The sequence below is a fragment of the Aspergillus aculeatus genome (assembly GCF_001890905.1).
Source record: "Aspergillus aculeatus ATCC 16872 unplaced genomic scaffold ASPACscaffold_11, whole genome shotgun sequence".
In the NCBI taxonomy this organism is placed as follows: Eukaryota; Fungi; Ascomycota; class Eurotiomycetes; order Eurotiales; family Aspergillaceae; genus Aspergillus; species Aspergillus aculeatus.
The window spans coordinates 423,138-447,192 of NW_017962986.1; the positions used below are offsets into that span (position 1 = coordinate 423,138).

A 24,055-nucleotide genomic window follows, 5' to 3' on the forward strand; every position below is an offset into this window, starting at 1 on the left:
AAGAAATGATCGTTGATTCTGGTTGATAGGAAAACACGAAATGCAAGGAACTGTCAAGCACCGCTAAAACACCACCCGGCTGAGCTCTAACCAGCAAACACGAATATGCTCTATCCATTAGCCTGATGCTTCTTTTCTAAAGAATAGCTCGGGACTTTCTGTCTCGTTTTCTATGGTATCTACTTCGAAGAAGACAACCTCCCCTCGCACCTTGTTCTTACCCCCGCCACCCCCAGGGACTCAACCCCAACCCTTATTACCCTAATTGCCCGTCAGGCCGGAGATAAATACCCCCACAGGTCAGCCAATTGCTCCAAAGAATCCTTGACGCTAGCTTGGAACCGCGTGGCCCGGAGCACAGGCCGGTACTGCACGTCGGCGAGGTCGATGTACAGCCGCAGGACCTCGCGGGGGCGGCGCAACTCCACCAGCTGGCCGTCGCGATCGGCGAGGACGGGCTCCCCCTCCTTGTACTTGATGAAGTTCAGCAGGGCGGGGTGGTCGGCCGGGACGTCGTTCAGAACGACGGACCGGAGCTGCGGGGGCACGGTGGCGCCGCGGTCGCTGACGGAGGCGGAGGCGGAGCTGCTCATCATGGAGATGATGCTGCTGGAGCTAGCGCCGCTGGAGCTGCTGGTGGTCGAGGAGGAGGCGAGGCTGGCGGCCTCGACGGGGCCCAGCATGAGCGCCGGCAGCCAGTCGTGCGGGTGGCGCTTCATCGACAGGAACATGGTGATCAGGGCGACGCGGTACACCACGGCGGACCACCAGAGCGGCTGGTCCGCCGGGGGCATCAGGCGCACCAGGCGCAGGATCTGGCCGCAGTGGACGAGCGCCTCCTCCTCGCTGTCATGGGCGATGGTCGCCGGGCAGGCGCCCAGCGGGCACGGGCCCGATCCCCGTGGGTTGGGGGCCTCCGGGCGCGCGGGGGGCCCCCGCAGCAGCGCGGCCTCGATGCTGGGGAAGCTCGCCATCGCGTTCAGCGCGATCAGGTGGTACATGACCAGCATGGCCAGGCCGGCGGGCGAGTTGGTGTTGGCCGAGTGCACGGCCAGGTTGAACCATTCGGGCAGCAGGGCCTGCACCTGGTCGAGCTGGGCGTGGATGGCCGGGTTAGACAGCCCCTGGGTGCTTTTGCGCCAGCGCACCGGGCAGTTAGGGAAGGACTGCAGCCACTGGCGCAGGTGACAGACCATCCCATGCAAAGGGACGAGCAGCAGGCGCAGATAATGCAGGGGCAGCCGCGTGCCTCGCCCGGGGCGCAGCTCGCCGTTCATGAAGCAGGTATACAGGTCGCGCAGGCAGATCGGGGGTTGCGTCGCGAAGACCTCGGGCGCGAGACGTGCCCAGTCACTCTCGGAGCCCGCCTTCCACAGTCGGTCGTCGGCGGGTAGTGACTCGGTCAGCGTGTCCACGGAGAAGCTGAGTGGAGTGTCGTAGAACAGGCTCCATTCTTGATCTGTTACGACCCACGCGTACGTGAGCCTGGTTGATAAAGTCAGTGGGAACTCGATGAGGGCAAGCAGAAAGTTTCAGTCACTCACCGCGAGTTCATCTCCTCCTCCTTCCATTGCGCCCATTGTTGGTTGAGGCCTAGACTGCTGCTAAGAAGGCTAGGAGTGTCGCCGTTGTCAAGAGAAGGAGGTTTTCGGTGTAGTAACTATATTGCTGCCGGTTAGTATTTCCATTCGGCCTGGGGTAATAGACGAAGATAAGAAACACTTGCCTGAGTGTACATTTGCCGGTGAGCGCAAGATGTCTGTAGCCAGTTGAATGAAAGATTAGCAGGTGACAGGGGGAAATAAAAAGACAGAGATAATGCGACGTAACGTCGGACTCACCCGCATGAGCCATCGTTCACCAGACCACATCCCCAGATAAAGCAGCAAAAGAGCGCAATGAGACACGATATCCGGCCTCGTGCTGGCCACGTCTCCTTCCATCATATCGGACAATGCAGTGCGACACGTCTCCGCCAAGCCGGTCGCGAAGATATGCAGTTCTGGGGCCGGGGAAGCTGTGGCCCCGATCGCGATCATCAGCAGAAGTAGTATGCCAGCTGCCTTGACGTCGTGCGGAAGATCATGCATGAGCGTGTTTGGGTCTTGCAGCTCCTCGCTCGACAGGCCAAAATACTGCTCGAAGCAGGAGACCTGGGCTCGTAGTAGGTCATCTAGCGCCTTGGCTGGAGGTAGGGTCACGATGGTGAGGTTGAGTGGACTGAGTCTTCGGCCGTGGCTGCTATGTTCCCGCGAGTGGATGTTGCGGGTCTGCATCAGTAGTAGTTGAGTCACCACCAGGAGGTTATCGCGCGTGGTGTCCGTAATAGGGTCTACGGCCGGGGGTGTGGCGATCGAGGAGGCACTGGACTCAGTGCTGCTGGTATTCCACGGCTCTCGGGAATTGAGCGTCTGCTCGAATTGCTGCAGGCTGAGGCGCATCTGGCCGCTCCAATCTTCCCCCCAATGCCGTGGCTGCCCTGGGCATAGAGAGACAAGGGGGATGTTGCGCCCGCAACTGGAGGATTTGCGCGGAGAGTGACTCAGGGGAGGGACGGTCATGGGCTCCAGGTATGATTCCCACAGGACATCGCTTGTGGAATAGCTGATGAGCTCGCTGATGAGGTCGAGGTCGGGTGTGGACTGATGCGGGGCGTCCTGATCCAGGACCATGGCCAAGGGCATATGTAACGATGACTCTGGAGTAATCTGCTGTAGCCACTCGGTAGACAAGTGCGTCGTCTCCTCGGTGCTGGGGTAAGGGACACTGGCTGCTTGAAGGCGTAACAAGCCGTCCGGACTGCCGGTCTCCATGTCGGACCCTACTATTGCTGTGCTATCAGGCCCTACTGGGTTCTGTTTCGTTGTTTCCAGGGCACTCTGCTGCTCTTCTCCCCGTGGGACGTCGTCTGGCCGTAGCCTTCGTAATTGGAGTTCGGCCGGGCGTTGCATGGCTCGCCGGGCAGAGCGCGGTTGGCAGACCAGCTGCTTACTGACGCATCGTGTGCAAGGCACCTGTGATACACATACTCTTGGTCAGTCAATGATGCAAAGAAGCCACGCAGCGACTGCACAGCGCACCTACCTTGCGATCGCATCGTGCCTTGGCCTTGGAGCAATGCGAACATGCGATGTACCTGGTCTCTGTAGTCTTCATACTGATGATATTCGTAGATCCAAGCTTCTGTGCTCCATCGAGAGGTGGAGCTGGGCCGCCGGAGAGAAGAAATAGGCCAGAGATGCGGAGAGAGATAGCCACGGCAGTATCCCTGTCCTATAGATTCCCCTGTAGTCTGCCTCGATTGAATTCAAGCGATCCTCCAAGTTGATCCTTCGAAGCCGTCAGCATTTCCTAGCTTCTCTGCTGTGGTTGCGGCTACCGCCATTGGATCGAAAGGGTGAGAAGTGTATCAATCTGGTAATCTTCAGCCTGGCCATGTATCGCCACATTGCAGTTTAGGTTTGAGTTGGTACCAGGTAGGCAGGTCTCTCGCTGGAGGTGCTTCTCGACGTTCTCGGCGCAGTTTCGGCGATCCTGAATCATGGCAATCACATCACACACACCTCTCGCAGAGACAACGGAGAGAGACAAGACACACAATAATGTTGGGTTACAAATTTCGCCCCCATGATCCTTCCGCCTAGCCTCGACCAGCATCAACACCCATACGAGCATTATGGAGGCCTTGTTTGACCCCGCGACTGTTAGTGGGGGCGGTGGCGCCGAAGACCTTATCTCACTCCGCGTGGTTGAAGAAGCACGGGAAAAAAAGTGAAAAAGGAAAATAAGAAACAATAGGATCAAAACCATTTGTCATCTGAGTCTACCTGAAAACTTACTAGTCACCGATATACCAAGAGGGATTCCAGGAGGCTGATAAAGAGACTAGTCGAGTTGTGTCCTCCTGCAGGATCTAGCCAGAAAGCACGTCAGCCCACGTTGTTTGTTGATTCTAGTGTGAGGCTTCCCACGCGACGAAAGATGCGCCAAGATGGAGCTATTTCATCTAGGGTTACATTTACAGTACGTACTACTGTATTGTTTCTTTTTTTTTTCTTTTTTTTTCCCACTTGGGATGGGGACCGTGCACTACTGCTTCGCCAACAAGCCGTCTACTAGTGATCTGCCTCTGCTGTATACAAGATGCCCTAAAGAATTCCCGGAGTAGAGTCGCAGAACCTTATTCCAAGTGAATTGAGATCATAACTGACAACCAATTGACTATCTCATGGCCACCTTGCTAACATAACTGCTCAGCTAGTCTTGTGTGCTCCGGAACTTTAGAGTGTGTTGAGTATTTACTTTATCGGGAAGCGCGTAAGCACTGAGTCTTATACTAGGTTATTACCTAGGCCGGACTTTCTGCCCTCTGCTTTGATTCGCTACTTTGTCCGCTACATTTCTGCAAGCCAATTCTTCTGCCTGCCCCTAGATCCTTCTTTTTTCATCGGTCTTCGGTCTAGGTTAGCACGTGATCTATATACAGGAGTAGTAAGTGATCTTGTACTCTATCTAGGCCGTCGGACAGGATTGGAAGGATGGCCGGACGTCCCCCGTCCAGCCACGCCAAATTGCACGGAAAGTCTGGATTAATATCGAGGGAGAGATAGCTTTCCCACCAACACAAGTGCTTAAATGGAATTCAAAGGGGTAAAAGCCTATTAATAATGCTTGTTTACGGAGAGATGCTTGAGCAGATGTCTTTTCTGCGGAACACACTCTCCCACCCCAGGCCTGTGGAAAGTGCGGACACGTCTTGGATTTGATTCCCTCAGAGTTATCCGCAGTCGAATCCGGAGACCTGTAGCTAGTATACCTGGATCTTACCCTGACTCATGTTCCTCACATGGTATAAGCTAGCGAATCCCTACAGAACATTCAGTCGCAGTTCTCACGGTACAACTTGCTCATATATCAGAATCGTCGAGCCCTAGGTATTATCTGGACGATCGATACAGCCTGAATGTAATTCCCAAGCGAGAGAGCCGGCTCCAAATCCCGACCCACAAAGGATGATATACCTAGAAATGAGGATCACTAGCTAGGTGTACTAGCCATTACTCATTTATCATGTAAAGAAAGCTCAAATTTCCGTGAAGTCCCCCTCATTCAACACATTCAGCAACCCGAGTCAATTCAGCCGAAGCCATGTCCAAAACTACAGTGCATCAATACGGTGTTTCGCTTTATGCTGAGATCCAGGATCATCGAAGAATGAAGCTAGCGGTACAGCCCGACCACCCACCAATAGATATGGTGTAGTTAGTGCTTTAGTTGCTTTTTCTGCAGCTCTCTTCACCCTTCAATCTACTGCTTGATCGTCATCTTACCACGTGGTTTGGGGGCAGGGCATCTGGCCCGTCGATGATCGGTACCGTACGGAGTATTGAGTAGTTGGAGTACAGTACGCGTACTGAATTCTCAATTCTAAGGTTTTGCATCATGCCACATTCCGCAGAGGGTCCTAGGCCGGGGGATGCAGTCAGCAAGCTAAAAATTCCTTAGATATGCATATACGAGCGCGTAGTTGAGGTGTCGACTCCTTGCTTCAACGTCACGGCCACTAGGCTGGAGGTAGGTGCTAGGTAACTTAACTCATACTACTGTATACGATCCGTAATCTGTCAATCTTTCCGTCCACCCGAAATCCATTGAGGCGATAGTGCGAATTGGAAGAGGCAGTGCGGACACCCCGCTCGGACCTCATTTGACGGGAGTGGTTTTCCAAGTCCTCCCGCTGTATTGTATTGTAACGGTCTATCAGATGCATGATTCAAGCTAAGGAGTGAGTACTAGGTAGGTAGCTTCAGCACTCAAGACAGCCAATTGCTCAGGATGCAAGCACTAGCTACCAGTGGCTAGTGTCTCTGCTTGGTAACATCTCTGTCAGGCTGGCATTACTGACTGGATACTACCTAGCCCATGAGGGCTTCCCTACTAATGATCTCCGGAGGATCACCTCGCGTAGACTAGGGCTGATCGGGTCTAGATAACCTTGGGGGGCGGAGCATTTCCCAGCAGGGTCCGGAGTACTAATACTCAAACATAAGCCTGCCATTTGTCCAGATGAGACCACGCGGTCACGCGATTAGTGGGATTTCTTTTTCTATCCCATTTCCATGTACTTGCTTAGCGTAGTAGCCTTACCCTCTTCACCCCGGGGAAGAGAAAACAAAAAAAAAAGTGTCTTGGTCTCACCTATGCAGCACGCATGCATGGATGGCCTTCCTTCCATCCTGCCTAACGAGATACGTATAATCAGCAACTGCTTCTTCCCCGTTGTTTCACAATCGACCCCCTGTCGTTGATATATCCCAATTCATTGGTATTGAACAACAGCCTGGTCCATTCCCGCCAAACAGAAAGGAAAGAGTCTCAGTAAGGGATGCAGAATTCCGTAAGGCCAACCACCCACGCGTGTGTGTCACCCAATTGTTGACCAACAGCAGGGCAGAGCGACTAATCCCCGGGGTATGCCAAGCCGTTTCACGGATCTTATCGAGTCTTCACGACTGTTGCGTCCGGTGCAGTTCCAGGAGCCATGTGCACGAGGCCACAGCCCATGCTTCACTCAATAGTCAAGAGGACTGATTGCTCGGTCGTAGGTTTGTCAGCATAGGTGCTGTCTGCCTCCACTCGAGACCTGGCATCAGGACTAAGATGTCTTGGTATGTAACCCAAGGCTAGCGGGCGGTCACCCTAAGCTCTGGATTGCGCGCTAATTCTCTCGGCAACGAAGCCCTAAACCCAGGAGGGAGGAGGGGTGGGTGCTGAGTTGGATTCGGTCCGACTCCGATGGAGGATCCTTTTGCTTTCTCTGCTGTGACTTAGTCCTCCGTTCTCCCGTTGAACATAGCCTATCCGCAGATTATCAGAGTAAGTGTAAGCACGCCGCGCAGTCACATTTTACATTCTACGGCCTTGTCGTCGCATTGCAGGCTCTGACTAAGCAGCATTCAGTCGATCTATCCTGCGTTCGACTCATAGTGGCCCTCCCGATTACCACGAGGCAAATTGGTCCAATTCCCAAAGGCAAAGGCCACGTGGAATTCGACAGATTTACCCCGGCGGAGGCGAGAGCAGATTCAATTTTAGGACGCATCAACCCTCAACTGCACCTCTTGCTTCACTCTCAAGGCCAAGGCACGCAAGGCTGCTTTCTTCAAACCAAGCAACGTTCCAAGCCCCTCGGCAAACGTGCATCTCCTGAAGCACAGCTGTCCTTAAGAGCCTCTGCCAAGTGCGGCTGAAGCGGCAAGGACTGGTGGTCAACTCAATCCAACGTACCGTACTTTTTCTGCCGCAAGTCTGACTGGTCTACTGCAGGAGAGGCAGGATTCTGGGACGCTGAGCCGGATCAGTCATCCTGCAGGGAAAGAACGGAGTCCGTCCCAGAGGCAAGGACTGACCTTGCATAGCATAGGGCTCAGCGCCTATGTGCTTGGCAAATCCATCAGGAAATGACAGTAATCTATTCGGGTTCGCTGTGCTATCCGGATCTAGTTAGACGTTGTTGGGATTGACTGCGGGATTTCGCTTGTGCAGCATGCTTCCGGCGTCAGGGTGGCGGTCTATACTCCATCGCTCGATGAATAATAGGGAGACGTGTGGACCCCGGCGCAGAAGGTGGCTGGTTTCGTCCTGTCTCAGAAATCTCCATTCGTCCGTGTGTAAGGTCTTGGAAGGTGGAAATGAGAACATCTGAGACGAGGATTTGCTATCCACAATTGTACATAGGGGAATGAACCAAACGCCCACATCGCCCGACAGCGTTTCCTTGTTTGCGCAAGACAACCAAATGAACCAACCTTGGTGGTTACACTGTGCAACCCACAGGTGATTCCGGGGCCTGATTCGCTGTTGAATGGCGTGCTCAGTGCAACGGTACTAGGTAAGGCAGTGTGTGCGGATGAGGTTCGTTGCTGTTGCCTTTTTCCACGTGGTATGTGGTATACACTACTAGTAGCTCTCTTACAACCCACATGGCAGCTACAACTCCTACTGCAGAAAGGGGGTGGATCTACTCCACTCAACCATCGCATCGGCTGACCTTATACATTTCAAATCTTTGCTGAATCTCTCTTCGCATTGATGTCTCACTCTAGCTAGTCAGCATGTTCGCTCAGTTAGGAGGCCGTCAAGACAATGAACCAGACAGGCTTTCGTGCTCCCCCCTCCCCCCCTGGGATTCTGTTTCATGAAAAGCGTTCCATCACACAGCATGATCGTGTGAGGTTCAAAGCCGGCCTGTCTTCAGGGTGGAGTCGACTTATGATGTTCGGCAATTGACCCGAGCCGTTCCATCTACACCGTACCTACAGAGCACACTTCTCACAAGGCACGGGTGCCACTTTGTGGTGCTCCGTGGACCGACTCAGGCTCTGACTCGAGCGCGGAACATCGTTGGATGGAATCAACTCGAAGAAGCTCGTCGGTTTGAGCGAGACCACCATCTTCTCGACTGGCATGACCGGAAAGTCTGGGGCCACAGTTAGCGATCCGAAAATAAAGGTAGACCAAGGACAGCACACACATCTTCCGGACGAGTGATGTGCGTGGTGCCAAATATGTGCCAGAGCACGATATTCCCGTTCTCCACGGACTGCTGGCGTTGACTCCATACCCCCCAGCCCGGTGTCGTTCATGCTCTGGTTGGTGAACTCCCCGACCGCGTGGAGTTCTTCGTCGCGGTAGTCCGTGACCCAGATTGGCTTGGTTGTGAACCGTCCCGGCGGAAGTTGAAGGTCTCTGGCCCCATGATGAGCCCCTGGCACGGGGACGCGTGCAGCCGGTACCCCACTGGTTCTCCAATGATGGCGTTGGTCCGGCTGGGGTTGATGATGCGGCACGTTTGGGAGGCGGCGGGATTGAGCTCGTAGCCTCCGGGCTGCGTGATAGCTGTGGTGGTCCGGCGGAACGCACAGCCTTGCGGGTCTTCGACGGTGGAGTCGTCGCGGACGGGGAGAACGTCGTCGTAGACGATCGTGTTGCCGGTGCCGTCGAGAGCGGGATCAATCCGGAGGTTGAGCAGATGTTGATGGTTGACGGCCAGGACACCGGAGGCCACGGCGGTGCCCCAGGGCGAAAAGGTGTGGCGCGCAATGGGCATGGTGGACATGTGCCTGTCGCTTTGACCTCCACATGCAGGTTGGCGGCTTGGTCCAGCACGAAGGTGAGAATGTACTCGTAGTTCATCACGGTGGCCGTGCACTGGAGGACGAGGGTGCGGGTGCGCACCGTCGACGCCTGGCCGTTGCGCACATTGATGTGCTTCCCGCCGATCCCCTCGTCCACCTCGTGCATGCAGATCACGTTCTTCATCTCGACGGGCTTGCCGGTCCCCGTCGCGCGGATTCCGTCGAAATAGGCGATGTGGCTGAGACAGTCGCAGCCCAGGGTCAGGGTGTTGGAGGTCAGGCTGAAACCCATGTCGCCCAGGTCGAATGCCTGCTTGTGACGGTACGGGGCCCGCGAGTCTCCGTATGGGACGGTCATCTCGCTCCTAAAGACCCGATGGAAGAGCGACCGACCGTCGTAGAAGACGTTGTGGAGCACGGGTCCCTCGCGCACTGTCCATCCCAGGTGGAACGATAATTTCTGCCAGGTGATCTGGCGTCCGCGATGCGGAATGACGGGCCCTTCGGTTGGTCGACATGGCGCGGCTTCAGATCTCGGCGGAAATAGGGCTTGCCTAGGAGGCGCTCGCTGTACTCGACTGGCTTCACGGCGTCCCAGGGAACCGTCTCCTGATCGAGCTCTGCCCCCGCTCCTCGTGGCAGCCTTTCGATCTCTACTAGTTCGACGGTATGGGCGTCGAAGATAGGCGCAAACGCCATGGGGAGGGAGTAGTGGTTCGCTTCTTGATCATCATCGAGGACAGCGTACATGTAGCACTGGTAGAGACGACGGGTTACATCAGGTCTGTCGGTCCCGTACAGCCACGGGTCGTTGACCACCGATGCCTTGCGGTAGTCAGAGTTTATGTGTAATATCTTGTGTGTTGGGGGGGGGAGTGGGATGATTTGGCCAGAGAGCGCTGCTCACCTCTCGGGTAGTTTAAGCTTCTTCACCTCAGCAAGAACCAGCGGATTCTCATTGCAGGCCTTGGACTTCAGAATACTGGCGGTCTTCTTCTACAGTGCTATTGGTTACGTTGACTTTGGCCTTGCACAGCGTGGCATTCCCTTACTGATGATAGTAGATGTAGGCTCTCCGCGGAGGCGCTAGTGAGCCTCGCCTGCGAGCGTTCAGGTATGCCAGGAGTGAAGCTTTAAAGGGCTCCAGAAGGTCAATGACCTTAGAACGAATGGGAGTAGTCTTATGATGAGCTCGTAAGATTTGTGCTCATTCGGGGCGAGGGGGTCGAGAGGGTGAGACATGGCGATGCGGGAAGTAGGCAGTGAAGGGGCGTAAGTAGTAGGATAAGGAGAGAGTATCAAATAAATCTTGCACCATTCTAAAGTTCCCTAAGCTTTTGCTAGACGTTATATACCAAATCTGATTTTCTCCGGTTGCACAATTGAAGCCGCATTATACATGGTATGGATGACTGGGACACACCCTTGAATCAAGGTACGCTGGCCGATTCTTGATTTGGATTAACTTACGTCAGCGAATCACATAGCCAGCCATCCAATGAGTCTCATGCTTCAACTTGTAGCTTCTGCGATCGGGGTAAGGGCGTAGGTGAGTGTTAGGAGATTGGGATGATTGCCCACTCGGGAGTTTCCAGCAAATAACCCCCGACTGAGGCGTGCTCGGCCCCAGTAGTTTATACAATATGTCGCTAATGCTAAGGAGGCAATACTGATTGAGGAAAGATTGATTCCTGATTTTTCCGCAAAGCACATTTGCAAAAGAGACCCTTATTCGAAGTCAAAAAGCCTTAAATCACACATACTCCGGGCAGGCTTCACCGTGACGTCAGTCCCATCAAGAATAATATCCTGAACTTGAGATGGATATCCTTCGCGATTGAAGCCAAAAGCCCAACGGATGAGACTCTGATCATAGAACTTTCCATTGACTGTGATCTGAGCTCCTGGCTCATCGTCTCCAGTGGTGGGAATGGCTCTGCTATCCTGAGGCACCGATGTGACCTCCCCGAATATAACAATTGACCCCACAATTGAACCTAGTAAAGTGATGTGTCATAATGTTGAAAGAAGGGGTTAGGCGGGGATTTACCGTGATAATGAGTGACACAGACCAGACAATTAGATTGCCTGCATCAATTGTCGCCATTGACCCAGTGATGTCCTTCTATTTCCCAACTGAGATACTCGCACAGTATCCAGGAACAGGCTTGACCATCCTCTTCTTACCCCCAACCCCGCACGATGCGACACGACCTCAGATCGACCCATCCAGTGAGGTGATAGCCTTGATAAGAGGTCTGTTAGCAGTTGAAAGCATTTCCTATTGGGGACAAGCCCATTGGCGGGTTCCCCAATTTGGGAAACGAGGCCACTCGCTTGGACAGTGAATCCGTGGTCGCCAGGGAGTCCAGATCCCCTTCCGGTGGTGTCTAAGCTATCACCAACTCCCCCAAAACCTTGGCGGCGCCTATCGGGAGCTGGTCGCTCCTACTGTGCACTACACGCCACTACGTACGGTACACCCATTTATATGAAGTGATAGTCATGGCTCGAGTTGGATGATCATCATTTTGACAATTGCAACCGACACCCCTATTGATCTTTACCATGTCCTTCAATCCCCCCAAGTACGGTGACGAGGTCCAAAAAGTGTCCAAAGACACACCACTCGAAGAGATCGTGTATTTGCTCAAACGAGACGGTGGGGTTTTTATCAAGAACCTCATTCCGGAAAGTGACGTCGACCAAGCCCATGAGGAAGTCAAATCGCGACTGGACGAGGATGTCGAATGGAACGGTTCATTCTTTCCAGGCAAGCGCTGGCAACTACGACGAAAAGGATAAACGGTACTGACACCACCACCAGCACAAACCCAACGGGCTCCATCCCTTATCGCCAGAAGCCCGACCTACACCAAGACCCAGCTCATGAACCCACTCTTCCGCGCCGTCTGCGACCACTTCCTCACCTCCCGCCGATGGTACTGGTGGGGTGATGAGAAGAAACTCTCCGTGTCCAAGCCCTACGTGCATTCCTGCGTGGCGATGCGCATCGGTCCTGGCGGCACGGCCCAGCCCCTGCACCGGGACGACTACATCAGCCATCGCTGGCACCAGGAGATTGGGCAATGGGACGATGTCCGCGACGCCGAGCGCGAGGCCTCCGTCGGACTGTTCGTGGCCGGCTGCCGCGTCACCAAGGAGAATGGGGGCACGGCGTTCATCCCGAGGAGCCATCTATGGTATGCATTCTCGAATCCTGCTCGCGCCCGGGTCCAAACATTGACAACCCTAACTCATCAGGGGTTCCGACCGGACGACTCCCCCAAAAGTGGAGCAGTGTATCTACGCCGACATGGAGAAGGGCGATGGGTTCATCATGCTTGCCTCCGCGTATCACGGCGGAGGCGCAAATATCACCCAGGAGGAGAAACGCTTGATGTTCGCCACCTTCATCATTCGGGGTTACCTGCGTCAGGAGGAGAATCAGTTCCTGGCCGTGCCGGCCGATGTCGCCCGCAGCTATGATCGGGAGGTCCAGGAATACATGGGGTATACGATGAGTGAGCCGGCGTGTGGCTGGGTCGAGCAGCTGGATCCGATTTACCACTTACGTCCGGAGTTGAAGGAAGATGAGCGACCGACGGATTTCTAGTCAGGGTCTAGGACTTGTGGAGAATGTATATACATGATAGCGACGGTGGTGAGGGTGACCATGCAAGGAGTGTTTTCAAGTCAGTTTGTGGTTACTAAGCCCTCCTAGCAAGGAAACTAGGTTTCTCGCTAAGGTGATCATACCAAGCCAAGCTTAGAGTCAGTCTTATGCACACCCAGCTTCCATTCCCGCGGTCGCATCATAATTTTCCGGATCCAACAATTTGATCTATCGTTAGAGATGCGGCTTGCAGCAACAAAAGTACGTATGCAGCTGGACCTAAAGGGAAATGCGCTGTCCTGTTCACCTCCGTGACGGCGCTTAGATATCAAACTAGGGGAATGTCGGGCATGCGGCGCATACTTCCCAACTGGGCAATGCCTCCCACTGGCCCCGAATCTGGCGATGGCTTCAATTGATGGTAGATGTTACTGTATGGAAGGCTAATCTTTGGCCACTTTCAGTCGCTAATGTGACGTGCGATCAGTCGAGACGAGGGTCTGCAGCGCCCTGGCAATCAAAACAAGGCCACGAATCCATACCGAGCGTACATCCTTCCCCTCGCACACCAAGATCTTGGGACGCTCTATGCAGTCTTAGCGCTCGAATCATGCCACTAACACACCTCAGTAACTCAGAGGTCGACGAGCAAAAGAAATGCTGCCGCGATGATCGAGCACTAACTCGCTGGGATGCAGTCACTTGCCTCCCTGCTGATCAGAGAGGAATTGTACGGGCTCAACACGGAAGAGGTCAATTCCTTCTCGCCACAGTACTCCTCCTTGTCTCTACGACATGAGTAAACATTTACCCTCTGTCGCTGGAAAGTATCTTTATGGAAATTAGATCTGTGAGTCGGGAATTTCGTCACATGGGGTGCATCTAACCGGCACCGCCTACATCTGCCGCAAAATCTCCCAACAGCCGATGGCAATGCTATGGTAGGTTTCACCCCCGGTGTATTGTGACTCATGGGCAAATACTAAAGTAAGCTCAACGGAAGGCTAGATCTACTCCGAGGATTCAGCGGGGCCGAGAAACTGGCCTACGATAGCGGCACACATCAGCGCATCCGAGAGTTCGACCACATCAGCCTTTGCGAAACGATCGGATGCCCCGGCGAGCTCTTCTACCGCATCAGCGGGGTCATCAACTCGGTAAACAATACTTGGCTGAAACGCTATCCTTATCCGATTTTGAGCACATCCTGGCGGCCGCGGAACAATTCTTTCGTACTTGGGACGCCGATAACGAGAAGAGAGCTGCACTAGGTGCTGAACAAAAGGCCCACGCTGAAGCGCACCGCCACACGCATATCATCCGCGTCTTACGCTTCCCCGACACTTGGCGGATTTCATGCGAGGACCCTATGATTCCAGCGTCAGTTGTGGGGATTTTCGACGCAGCCGCCAGCATCCCCACAGCATCGCCCTGGTTCAAGCGGCTCTTGTTCCCGCTGTTTATCGCGGGCGCCGAAACGTCCGTGCCGCACCAGCAGCGGTTTGTGGAGATGTGCATTGGTGAGATCAAGCGGATGACGGGGTCTCAACATGTCGCTATGACCGAGGTCCTGGGCAAGGTGTGGGAGGAGAGGTCGCGACAGGTGGACCGGTCTCGAAATTTGCATTGGATGGAGTATGTAAGTGCTGTTCTTGTCTGCGTGTTGTGCATCTGTAGGTGATCTGTCGCAGGCTCTCATAGACAGTATAGACGTGCTCGGTCAATCTGGTCCAGCAGCATGATTATCTGTTCTTCTAGTCGCTGGCTGTCGGCATTGGTGTCAATTGCGGGTGAAGTCGCTCTCGGCTTGTACTGTACTTGACAGACTGCGCATCCAGCCAGCCTACGCTCGAGATTGTGTCTCTGAGGCAATCTCTGATTGCGGACCAACGTTAGTGGAGCCTCGACTGGTTGTTTTGTATGTGGCAGCCAATCGTGATTGACACAAAAACCTCACTTGGGCTGAATTGTACTCCAGAAAAGCCGCTGGCAAGTGCCAAGGATTTCTGTTGCGATACTCGTACGCATGTCCGGTTTGGGCAAGCGATACGAAGTCAACAATACCACCATTGCATGCACGAAACCGCGGACGTGAATGCAGATTTCTGTTCCTATTAATGTCTGCCTATTGGGTTTGACATTCAGAGAGAGAAAAATTTGTGATCGTAGTATCAAACACAGATGATGGTCCATGTATATAAAGCGTGCCATTCTCGATCAAGCATTCTAATTTCATCACTACACATTTATACCAAACTCACTACTTATACCTCCCCTCACCTTAAAAACAGCATACCCGAGAGCCATGATCAACCTTGCCCTCGACAACCACCCGCGCCTCAAGCTACGCCTGCACATAATAACCGGCTTTCTAATCACCCTGACCTTCATCTTAACCATCGCCCGAGTCGCCGACAAAGGCACCCCGCCAACCCGGACTAATACCTGGGGCATCGCAGTAGTGCGCTCCCTCTACCCGCACCCATGCCTAATCCCACCCGTATCAATTCTAACAACAGATTCACGCAGTGCCTAAAAGCAGCCATCTTCCTAGTCTATCAAGTCCTCACCACCTACCACGAGCGCTTCAAACGATGGGCCAGCCCCCGCGCCAACATGATCCTGGACATCATCGACACGATCTTCTGGTTTGCTTTGTTCATTATCAGCATCATGGGCGCGAATGGGGCGCATAGTACGAGTAGTAAGGCGCTGGGTGGGGTGGTGGCCGTGCTGGCGCTGGGATTGTGGTGAGTCTACAGTATCTTCTTGCGATGGTGGTGGGGTTACTGATATGAAGGTACAGTGGGGTGGTTGGATTGTTGTCCTTTGTGTGCGTGCAAGATTGGAGGTATTTCAAGGTGCATGGGGTTGTGCCGGGGCTGGGGAAGTCGCCTTGCTGAGGGCGGTTTGAGACTACAGGAATACATGGTATAAGCTGCGGGAATGATGGAGATGATGGAAAAGGAAATGATTGAACATTGGAACGCCCCGCTTAATCTTCTGTAATGCTGTCGTCTAAAAAGACTGGATCGAGAGTAAACGAAGACCTCCCCATAGGTTATCAAAGATGATGCCGGTTTGAATGATTATATTAACCAAATGGAAGTGTGGCAGCCCGGCTTCGAACGCAGGTCGACTCAATCCAATCACGTGATCCTTAGTACACAATACGTACAGTACGGTGTAAGTTACGGTATCGCAACTCTAATCTCGCATGGCGTGTAAAAGTATCAGTAAGTATCCACACTCTATCTCATACAGTCTCTACTGCGTAGTGATCGGAGAGATAAACACGGATTGAAATGAGGTCTGGGTCAATGAAATCATAGTCAGACCCTCGATCTGCAAACAGACCCTGGTAAGTGACCGATCCGCCACCTGCAGCTTGATCGATGGCTACCGAGCCGTCTGGAACATTTGGATCAACCACTTCCCAACTCTATCCACATGCTGGTGAAGCCTCGATGACCTCATGTCGTGGATTTAGTGTTTGTGAGACCTAAGTGATTAAATAACCACCCGAAGTAATGGAAGTATTAAAAGGGGAATGTGGCCCAAAAGTTCTTCCAGCGTTAGCAATGAGGAATCAACTCAGTTACAGCTTACCAGTTCGCTCGAAATTAGAGCAACAACACCCCACCACCACCAACACCACCACCACCACCACCAAAATGAAAGACTTGGTTAGTGCCGGCTGCCTCCGGATTCGAATTTGCTCTCTACTTACCTTTTACCTTTTACCTTTTATCGAAAGTAGACTTTCGACGTTCGCTATGATAATGAGTTGGCCCATGAGTATTATGGGGAAGGGTCCAAGCTGGCGAAAAAGTAAGACCAAGCCAGCCATCAAGCACCAATGAGGTAGTAAGTGTTTATTAGTTCGTGAGGTGCTGATCTGAGCGGTCGTCCCTTAGTATTCGAGAGATCTACAAAGCCAAGGACCTGCAAATCCCGGATGAGTTCGAGTCCACGCTGACCAGCCCACCCATCCACTTCATGTCGTAAGTCTAACCAGGTGGGGGTAGTAACGCCGAGGTGAAACTGACGATTCTCAGGGTCTCTGCGCCGGATGATGTAGATGTGGATGGTCTCCGGCAGGTGAATGTGCCTCCGGGTCTGAACATCGAGATCTTGGACTTTGAGATGTGAGGGTTGTCATTGCACAGATCACGGTGCGCCCGTCGGATAGGAGGCCAATTGTTTCTAGTGGTAATGGAGCAAGCCCCATCTAATGTAATGAATGAAATTGATGTGATTTTGTGGTTTGTGATTTGTGTGATATGTGATTTCTAGTTCCTAGGTACAGTATATATGCACCGAACTATTTACGGTCGACGGGGAGGAGAAAAGCGTGACCGGGTTTTGAGAGTTAGCGTATGTTAGCGTGTTTTATCGCTTTTTTATCTCCCTACACACGTATCTAGCCTTAAGTCCAAGCTCGCTCTCTCCTTTTTTCTTTCCAACTCCACCCAACCGCTTGTTCTGTCTCCTCCTCCTCCCCGGGGTAAGACCCGCTGAAACCACCCACTGTGACACACTATCATGTCTTCCACCCCATCGTCATCATCGTCACTATCATCCTCAACTCTATATGATACGAACCATAAAAGACGCAAAATTCGAAAGGGGACCTTCTCCTGCTGGGAATGTAAGCATCGAAAGAGACGATGTATCTTCGAGCCCGCCAGCAACCTCAGCTGTGTGTATTGCGACAGCCGAGGGCTGCAATGCATTAGCCAAGCCTTTGCCGATCCATCCAGCAGCGGCAACAACTATGAGCAGGTCGAGGATCGTATCCAGCACATAGAATCGCTCGTGGACCATCTACTGCGTCAGCGAAAGAATGCCCCTCCAACAATCTCATCCGCTCGACCCGCTGCAGCGAGGATGTCCAGGGACAAGCCCCCCCTGTTGAGCCAGCACGGGCTCGATGCAGAAGCCGCTTCCCTTGCTGTCATCAACCCAAATGGCGATTGGCACACATCCACGCGGTCACTGGGCAGCTTTCTCCTCTCATATATTCCTCCTGCCTCCACTGCTTCCATGATTCTAACCAAGGGTAAATTCTTCTATTTTCCATTTACCCTTGTGCAGTCGCCCTGGGTAAGTCGCCCACCGGCGCCAATCGAAGCAGCGAAGCCCGATGCGGCGCTAGAACTGCCATCATCAACCACCCCACCGGTCGACCTGGCCCGTAAGCTGGTACAACTTGCTCTAGGACTGCAGCAACTCAGTCTGACATCCTCCCGCGAGGTCCAGCTCCAACTGAGAGAATCACCGGGAGCCGCTGCCCAGCGCTATCTCACGGTCGCTAGTCGCCATGTCACGTCCGACAACGAGCTCGTCTGCTCACTGGAGGGGCTGGACACTCTCATGCTCGAGGCTCGCTATCACATCAACACAGGAACCATGCGATCGGCGTGGCTCATCTTCCGTCGGGCCCTCAGCGTGGCGCAGATGCTGGGCTACCCCCAGCGGCTCCAGCAAGCGAACCAGAAAACGCAGGCTCTCTTCTTCCGACTGGTGTATTGCGATCGGTTCTTGTCGCTCATCCTCGGTCTACCTCTTTCGCTGTCGGACAACAGTTTTGCAGACGAGCATTTCATGGCGAAGCTCTCGCCATTCGACAGACTGGAGCGCATGCACGTTGTTCTGGCGGGCCGAATCGCCGATCGGAACATGCGCATGCTGCCTCGCTTTGCCTCGATCGGACAACGGGAAGATGCTGGATTCGATGATTACAAAGAGACCGACGACATCGACTACGAATTGAGGAAAGCGATCCGATATTTGCCGGTCGCGTGGTGGGATCCGCCGGTGCTGGAGAACCAGGTGACCGAGGCGGAGAAAATGGGTGCCATTGCTCAGATCATCACCCAAATGCACCACCATTACCTTCTCATCCTGCTCTATCAGCCATATCTTGTTCAACATCTGGGACGCTCCAGAGAGGCTGACAGCGTGATATCTGTCCTGTCGGCCGGGGACCATGGGTACAAAAAGCTCGCCATCCTCTCCGCTAGCCGGGAAGTGCTGACGCGATGCCTGGCCTTCCGAGATGAGCACCCGATGATGTCCTATCATGGGTTGGACAACAAGGCCTTCGTTGCAGCAACGGCTCTCTTGATCATCCATATCGATGGACATAATCTAGGTCGTGCAAATGCACTTGAGCACCAACGGCCCTTGGATTTGAGAACTGTCGACAACGTCATCGATATCCTGGAGCAGCTCTGTACACGGAACCACCTGACAAGTTCGACGATCGACATCGTGCGGAAACTGCGAGTGATCGAGGAGGAGGCGGCGGACGGTGCAGAGTTTTACGTGTTGCGAGCCAACGAGGTCCCTGAGGCTGCGGAGTGCAGCCTGAAATTAGAGATCCCTTACTTTGGATCTTTCTGCATCCTGCGTCGGGCGACCAGACTTGCTGCTGAGGTTCCGATGGTGGCTGGCGCAGATCCAACCTCCATGTTTTTTCCAGTCAACAATATGGGCTTCACCGGTGGTGGAATGAACGACAATGCTCTTTTCTCTACTGCCAGCCAGACACAGGATCACCAGACCTACTCAGAGATGGATTTCTTCAACGCCTGGATCGGGTCACGGGACAGCAATTTCGTGCTACCGGAATCTTACGCTGGACAGCGATCCGTATCACACCTCAATTAATCCTTATATACCAATACAGACTGATTGGTCTCTTATGTACTCTAGTCTTTCTTTGCAGACGGCGAGGGCTCCAAAAGCGGGGTATCCGCAAAGTCATATCCTGTGAGCGTTTGAAACCGAATCCCAGCAACCTCTTTAGCCAATAGCCGAAGTGAGCGGTCCTCATCCCCAGACACAGGTATTGAGACGCTTCTCAAGTTCTCTTCCAAGCGCTCGGGTTTCGTGGTTCCCGGAATCGCAAAAATGTCGTCGCCTTGCGCGAAGATCCAGGCCAGGGCCAGCTGCGCAGTAGTGACACCCTTCTGTTGGGCAATGTCGGCGATTCTGTCCACAACCGTCAGGTTCTTGACGATGTTCTTCTCATGCAGCCACGGCAAGACTCCCCGTGAGTCGCCAGGCCGACTGACATCCAGGCGGGAACGCAGCTTGCCGCCCAACAGCCCATTTCCGAGCGGGCTGTAGGCCACGATGCCCACCCCCAACTTCCGTGCGGTCTCTAGCAGTCGGATCTCGGGCGACTCAATGGCCAGGCAGAACAGACTGTACTCCACCTGCACACAGGTGACGGGGTGCACGGCATGCGCCCGGCGCAACGACTCGGCACTGCACTCGCTCAGCCCGATGAACCTGATCTTCCCCTCCTGCTTCAATTGCACCAGCGCATCCATTGTCTTCTCGATGGGGGTGATTTTATCCAAGCGATGAACATAGTACAGGTCCACATAGGGGAGGCCCAGGCGTTTCAGCGATCGTTCCAGCGACTGACGACAGTACTCGGGCGTCGAGTCCATCTTGTATCCGTGCGGCGACTCGGAGGAGGGGCGAATCCCGAATTTGGTGGCCAGGAAGACATTCCGGCGCTTGTCCGGGTTCGCCGCGAACCATTTCCCGAGGATCTCTTCGGACGCCCCGTATTTATCGGCTGATTTGTTCGTCAGCAACTTCATTCCGTTACACTCCATTTCACCCTCCTCGAGCTCTGTGCTACGGCACGTATCTTGAACCACATACCGGTATCCCAAAACGTCTCGCCCTTGGCGTATGCCTCGTCCAGCAATCTCAGCATCTTGTCCTCATCCAGCGGCATATCGTACACGCCGCTGGCGCCCATCAGCCCCAAGCCGATGCGCGGAAGCAGAGGCCCGTGTCTGCCCAGCGGACGAGTCGGCAATTTGTCCGGAGTCGCCATTGTCGGTGTATAATGGGGGACGCTTGGTTGGTGGTGAATCTATTCTGGAGCACGGGCTCAGCCTTCTTCAAGGGGCCTTATCGCACTGTTTGATATAAGACATAGAGGCAGCCGGCGATTGCGGTGGATATTGAGTCTCAGTTCCCTGTCGGAGATCTTATCTCCGCCGCTAACTCCACCGCTGTCTCCGGAGTAAACACTGGCCATTGCTGAGATGACCACCGCGTTGGTAACTACCTAAGCGTCCACGATCAGATATGATCAAGATCTGTCGTTTGTTGATGCCAGCACAATCAGCGACCGACTTCTTCACGACAAGGAGGAAGATTACATGGTCAGCCACGCTCATCCTGAGTCACGTGAACCCAGCCATATACACCGAGATGGGACTACTATCTGAGGGTAGGGTAACACACGTTGCGCGGAGTATAGCAACCCAGATGACAGAGTCGCTTAATGACACAAGAGTCTCTGTCGCTCATATGGGCGAGAGCCAACACGAGGTATGACCAAGTCCGTCCTCATGCGGGAGTGGTGAGGTCATCCCGGCGCACAGAGTTTCGGTACAACCACACTCTTATAAAGACAGACTGCGCGAGAAGCGCTGCGAATGTCAACCGAGCACACACACAACCAATTGAATCTGCATAGTAGCAAAGATGGTCCATCTTTCATCAATTGCCAAGGAACCTCAAAGCCACCGTCATCGGCGGGAGAGGCGTGAAGCGGAGGCATCCGAGGCATCAGCCAATGTCTACGGGACACACTATGCAGTGGAGGAGCTGCCGGAGCATGCGATGTCGGAGCAGGAGATGCCGGCCAGCGTCGCATACCGGATGATCAAGGATGAGCTGAGTCTCGATGGCAATCCGCTGCTCAAGTAAATTGCCCTTCTCTGCACTTCGTTTGGAAGCGATGATAACCTTTTCGCAGTCTGGCGAGCTTTGTCACCACCTACATGGTCGGTTGCCCCCTCTCCACCGCCCGCCAAGTGGCCGCTGCGTTGCTAAATCACATACAGGAAGACGAAGTGCAAACCCTAATGTCGGACGCGATGAGCAAGAACTTCATCGACTACGAGCAGTACCCGCAAACGGCGCACATCCAGAACCGCTGTGTGAACATGATCGCGGGCTTGTTCCACGCCCCGGCGACGGGACAGGAGGGGTCGGAGCAGGACGCGATCGGGACCTCGACGGTCGGGTCATCGGAGGCGATCATGCTGGCGATGCTGGCGATGAAGAAGCGCTGGCAGAACCAGCGCAAGGCGGCGGGCAAGGACTGGTCGCGGCCGAACATCATCATGAACAGCGCGGTGCAGGTCTGCTGGGAGAAGGCGGCGCGGTACTTCGAGGTGGAGGAGAAGTACGTCTACTGCACTGAGACCCGGTACGTCATTGACCCGGCCACCGCGGTCGACCTGGTCGACGAGAACACCGTCGGCATCTGCGCCATCCTGGGCACCACCTACACGGGCCAGTACGAGGACATCAAGGCGATCAATGATCTGCTGGTCGCCAAAAATATCGACTGCCCGATCCATGTGGATGCCGCCAGTGGCGGGTTTGTCGTGCCGTTTGTGAAGCCGGAGCTGGAATGGGATTTTCGATTAGAGAAGGTCGTCTCGATCAATGTCTCAGGCCATAAATATGGATTGGTAGGTTTGGCTGCTTACCTCGAACATACCGGATAGAGCTCAAACTTGACCAATCATGATGCTATTCAGCAAGGGACTTGACTTTAGTCAGTGGATTTAGTGCTGACACGGACTCTCTCTCCCACACAGGTCTATCCCGGCGTCGGGTGGGTCTTCTGGCGTGCCCCGGAGTATCTGCCCAAAGAGTTGATCTTCAACATCAACTATCTCGGCGCGGATCAAGCCAGCTTCACCTTGAACTTCTCGAAAGGCGCCTCGCACGTCATTGGTCAATATTATCAGCTGATCCGGCTGGGGAAGCATGGTTATCGATCAATCATGACCAACCTGACTCAAATCGCCGACTACCTAGCCTCGGAACTGGGGAAACTGGGCTTCATCATCATGAGCGAGGGCAACGGTCGCGGTCTGCCGCTGGTCGCGTACCGATTACCTGAAGAGGAGGGCCGTCTCTACGACGAGTTCTCGCTCGCGCATGTGCTGCGGCGGCGGGGATGGGTGATCCCCGCCTACACCATGGCCCCCAACTGCAACGAGCTGAAGATGATGCGGATTGTCCTGCGGGAGGACTTCAGCATCCATCGCTGTAACCTGCTGGTGGAGGACGTCCGCCAGGCGCTGAAGTCGCTCGAGGAGATGGACGAGACGATGATCAAGCGGTACAGCACGTACGTCCAGACGCATGCGACTCGCGGGCCCCAAGGCCACCCGGTCTACAGGGATGAAAAACATTCGCTCCAAGGTAAGACCGGAAAAACGCACGCGGTTTGTTGAGTGGATTTCTTTTTTGTTTGGGCTTTGTTTGTGCGCCAATCAAGTTTTGCGACCGGTGACAAGTCAGAGTGAACCTATACTATACATAGTAGCTCAGTTCCACCCAAACAAAGGGCTTTCTTCGTATTTGTTCTTCGAAGAAAAACAGAATGAATAACGCACACCACCACAATTTGTCAAAGCCAAGTCATCCGTCTCTTGCACGGGAAAATTAGTTGAAAGTTGCATTGAACTGGCGGCGAAGCAGTAAAAAAAATGTATTCCATGCGGAGTATGGATGCAACAGTTGCATGGTAGTTTTTTTCTTTTTGTTGCTGTCCGAACGGCGAGCGGCGAACTCGTGCTTGCCGACGTCAAAGCTGCACCTCGTCCTGCAACTTTCTGCTTTCTTACGTAGACTCCCTAGCAAATGTCGCATGATTTCCATACGAATATCGGTAAGAGCTGCCTGCCAACGGCCACCGGGGTTGCAGGTGTCGGGAACTCGGGAACTCGGCTGGAGCAATTCTCGCGACCAAAGGGCTCCACCGTTCCCTCTTTTCTTTGTTTTTTCCCCCACGGGAGCGAGCCGGTGAAGCGAGCGGTTTTCCGCAGCTCTTGGCCAGCGTGTCTGATATCTGATAACCAACCATGCACATACTACATATACCAATTGCACTGCATACTCATGATAACTACAGGCTTACGACTGTGATCTCCCCACATCGGCCACCTGATAGATGTGAATCACGGTGGCGTAGGGTTTACCAATATCCGCTATGGACTTGATTCATGATGCTGGGAAGTGTCTTGGGGAAGAAGAATGTGAGACCTTTTTCGTATTCCATTATAGCACTGAAACAATACAAGAACACAATTATTCAGTGATTTTCCACCACATTCAGTGGACTTTCACAACAGTACGTGAGGAGACGCGCCCTCCTAAAAAAAAAAAAAAAAAAAAAAAAAAAAAGGGAAACCTGTCATACATTGATCGCTGCGATTAGGGTTTTGTTTCCGCCTCTGGC

The 24,055-nt window shown here is 53.7% G+C and overlaps 8 protein-coding genes across 8 annotated transcripts; 5 read left to right on the plus strand and 3 right to left on the minus strand.

Annotated features, from left to right (window-relative positions):
* Positions 1 to 272: 272 nt before the first annotated feature.
* Positions 273 to 2,813, minus strand: ASPACDRAFT_61829 (uncharacterized protein; the record flags this gene model as incomplete). The annotated part of the gene is made up of 3 exons (XM_020203708.1): positions 273 to 1,485; positions 1,545 to 1,660; positions 1,842 to 2,813. The coding sequence occupies 3 exons, from the start codon at positions 2,811 to 2,813 to the stop codon at positions 273 to 275; spliced, it is 2,301 nt and encodes a 766-aa protein (XP_020054644.1).
* A 5,502-nt stretch (positions 2,814 to 8,315) lies between these two features.
* Positions 8,316 to 10,538, minus strand: ASPACDRAFT_53249 (uncharacterized protein; the record flags this gene model as incomplete). The annotated part of the gene is made up of 7 exons (XM_020202719.1): positions 8,316 to 8,680; positions 8,725 to 9,122; positions 9,185 to 9,609; positions 9,654 to 9,962; positions 10,071 to 10,119; positions 10,190 to 10,343; positions 10,493 to 10,538. 7 exons carry the CDS (start codon positions 10,536 to 10,538, stop codon positions 8,316 to 8,318), a joined length of 1,746 nt encoding a protein of 581 aa, XP_020054645.1.
* A 1,167-nt stretch (positions 10,539 to 11,705) lies between these two features.
* ASPACDRAFT_53250 (phytanoyl-CoA dioxygenase family protein) lies at positions 11,706 to 12,753 on the plus strand (the record flags this gene model as incomplete). Its single annotated transcript, XM_020202720.1, has 3 exons — positions 11,706 to 11,910; positions 11,965 to 12,340; positions 12,402 to 12,753. 3 exons carry the CDS (start codon positions 11,706 to 11,708, stop codon positions 12,751 to 12,753), a joined length of 933 nt encoding a protein of 310 aa, XP_020054646.1.
* A 1,111-nt stretch (positions 12,754 to 13,864) lies between these two features.
* Positions 13,865 to 14,511, plus strand: ASPACDRAFT_44814 (uncharacterized protein; the record flags this gene model as incomplete). Its single annotated transcript, XM_020201490.1, has 2 exons — positions 13,865 to 14,392; positions 14,464 to 14,511. The coding sequence occupies 2 exons, from the start codon at positions 13,865 to 13,867 to the stop codon at positions 14,509 to 14,511; spliced, it is 576 nt and encodes a 191-aa protein (XP_020054647.1).
* A 547-nt stretch (positions 14,512 to 15,058) lies between these two features.
* ASPACDRAFT_1857619 (uncharacterized protein) lies at positions 15,059 to 17,123 on the plus strand (the record flags this gene model as incomplete). The annotated part of the gene is made up of 4 exons (XM_020197561.1): positions 15,059 to 15,214; positions 15,283 to 15,503; positions 16,671 to 16,757; positions 16,812 to 17,123. 4 exons carry the CDS (start codon positions 15,059 to 15,061, stop codon positions 16,903 to 16,905), a joined length of 558 nt encoding a protein of 185 aa, XP_020054648.1. The 3' UTR covers positions 16,906 to 17,123.
* Positions 17,124 to 17,298: 175 nt separating this feature from the next.
* Positions 17,299 to 19,428, plus strand: ASPACDRAFT_61833 (uncharacterized protein; the record flags this gene model as incomplete). Its single annotated transcript, XM_020203709.1, has 1 exon — positions 17,299 to 19,428. One exon carries the CDS (start codon positions 17,299 to 17,301, stop codon positions 19,426 to 19,428), a length of 2,130 nt encoding a protein of 709 aa, XP_020054649.1.
* Positions 19,429 to 19,469: 41 nt separating this feature from the next.
* On the minus strand, positions 19,470 to 20,617 carry ASPACDRAFT_53251 (uncharacterized protein; the record flags this gene model as incomplete). The annotated part of the gene is made up of 2 exons (XM_020202721.1): positions 19,470 to 20,350; positions 20,440 to 20,617. 2 exons carry the CDS (start codon positions 20,615 to 20,617, stop codon positions 19,470 to 19,472), a joined length of 1,059 nt encoding a protein of 352 aa, XP_020054650.1.
* A 673-nt stretch (positions 20,618 to 21,290) lies between these two features.
* ASPACDRAFT_79825 (uncharacterized protein) lies at positions 21,291 to 23,192 on the plus strand. Its single transcript, XM_020205501.1, has 3 exons — positions 21,291 to 21,578; positions 21,639 to 22,274; positions 22,404 to 23,192. Exons 1-3 carry the CDS (start codon positions 21,576 to 21,578, stop codon positions 23,046 to 23,048), a joined length of 1,284 nt encoding a protein of 427 aa, XP_020054651.1. The 5' UTR covers positions 21,291 to 21,575; the 3' UTR covers positions 23,049 to 23,192.
* Positions 23,193 to 24,055: the final 863 nt, after the last annotated feature.

What these genes read in the sequence shown, in the direction of transcription:
- ASPACDRAFT_79825 (XM_020205501.1), top strand. An exon ending in CAGGCCATAAATATGGATTG is followed by an intron (nt 22,275 to 22,403) that starts GTAGGTTTGGCT and finishes TCTCCCACACAG; the next exon opens with GTCTATCCCGGCGTCGGGTG.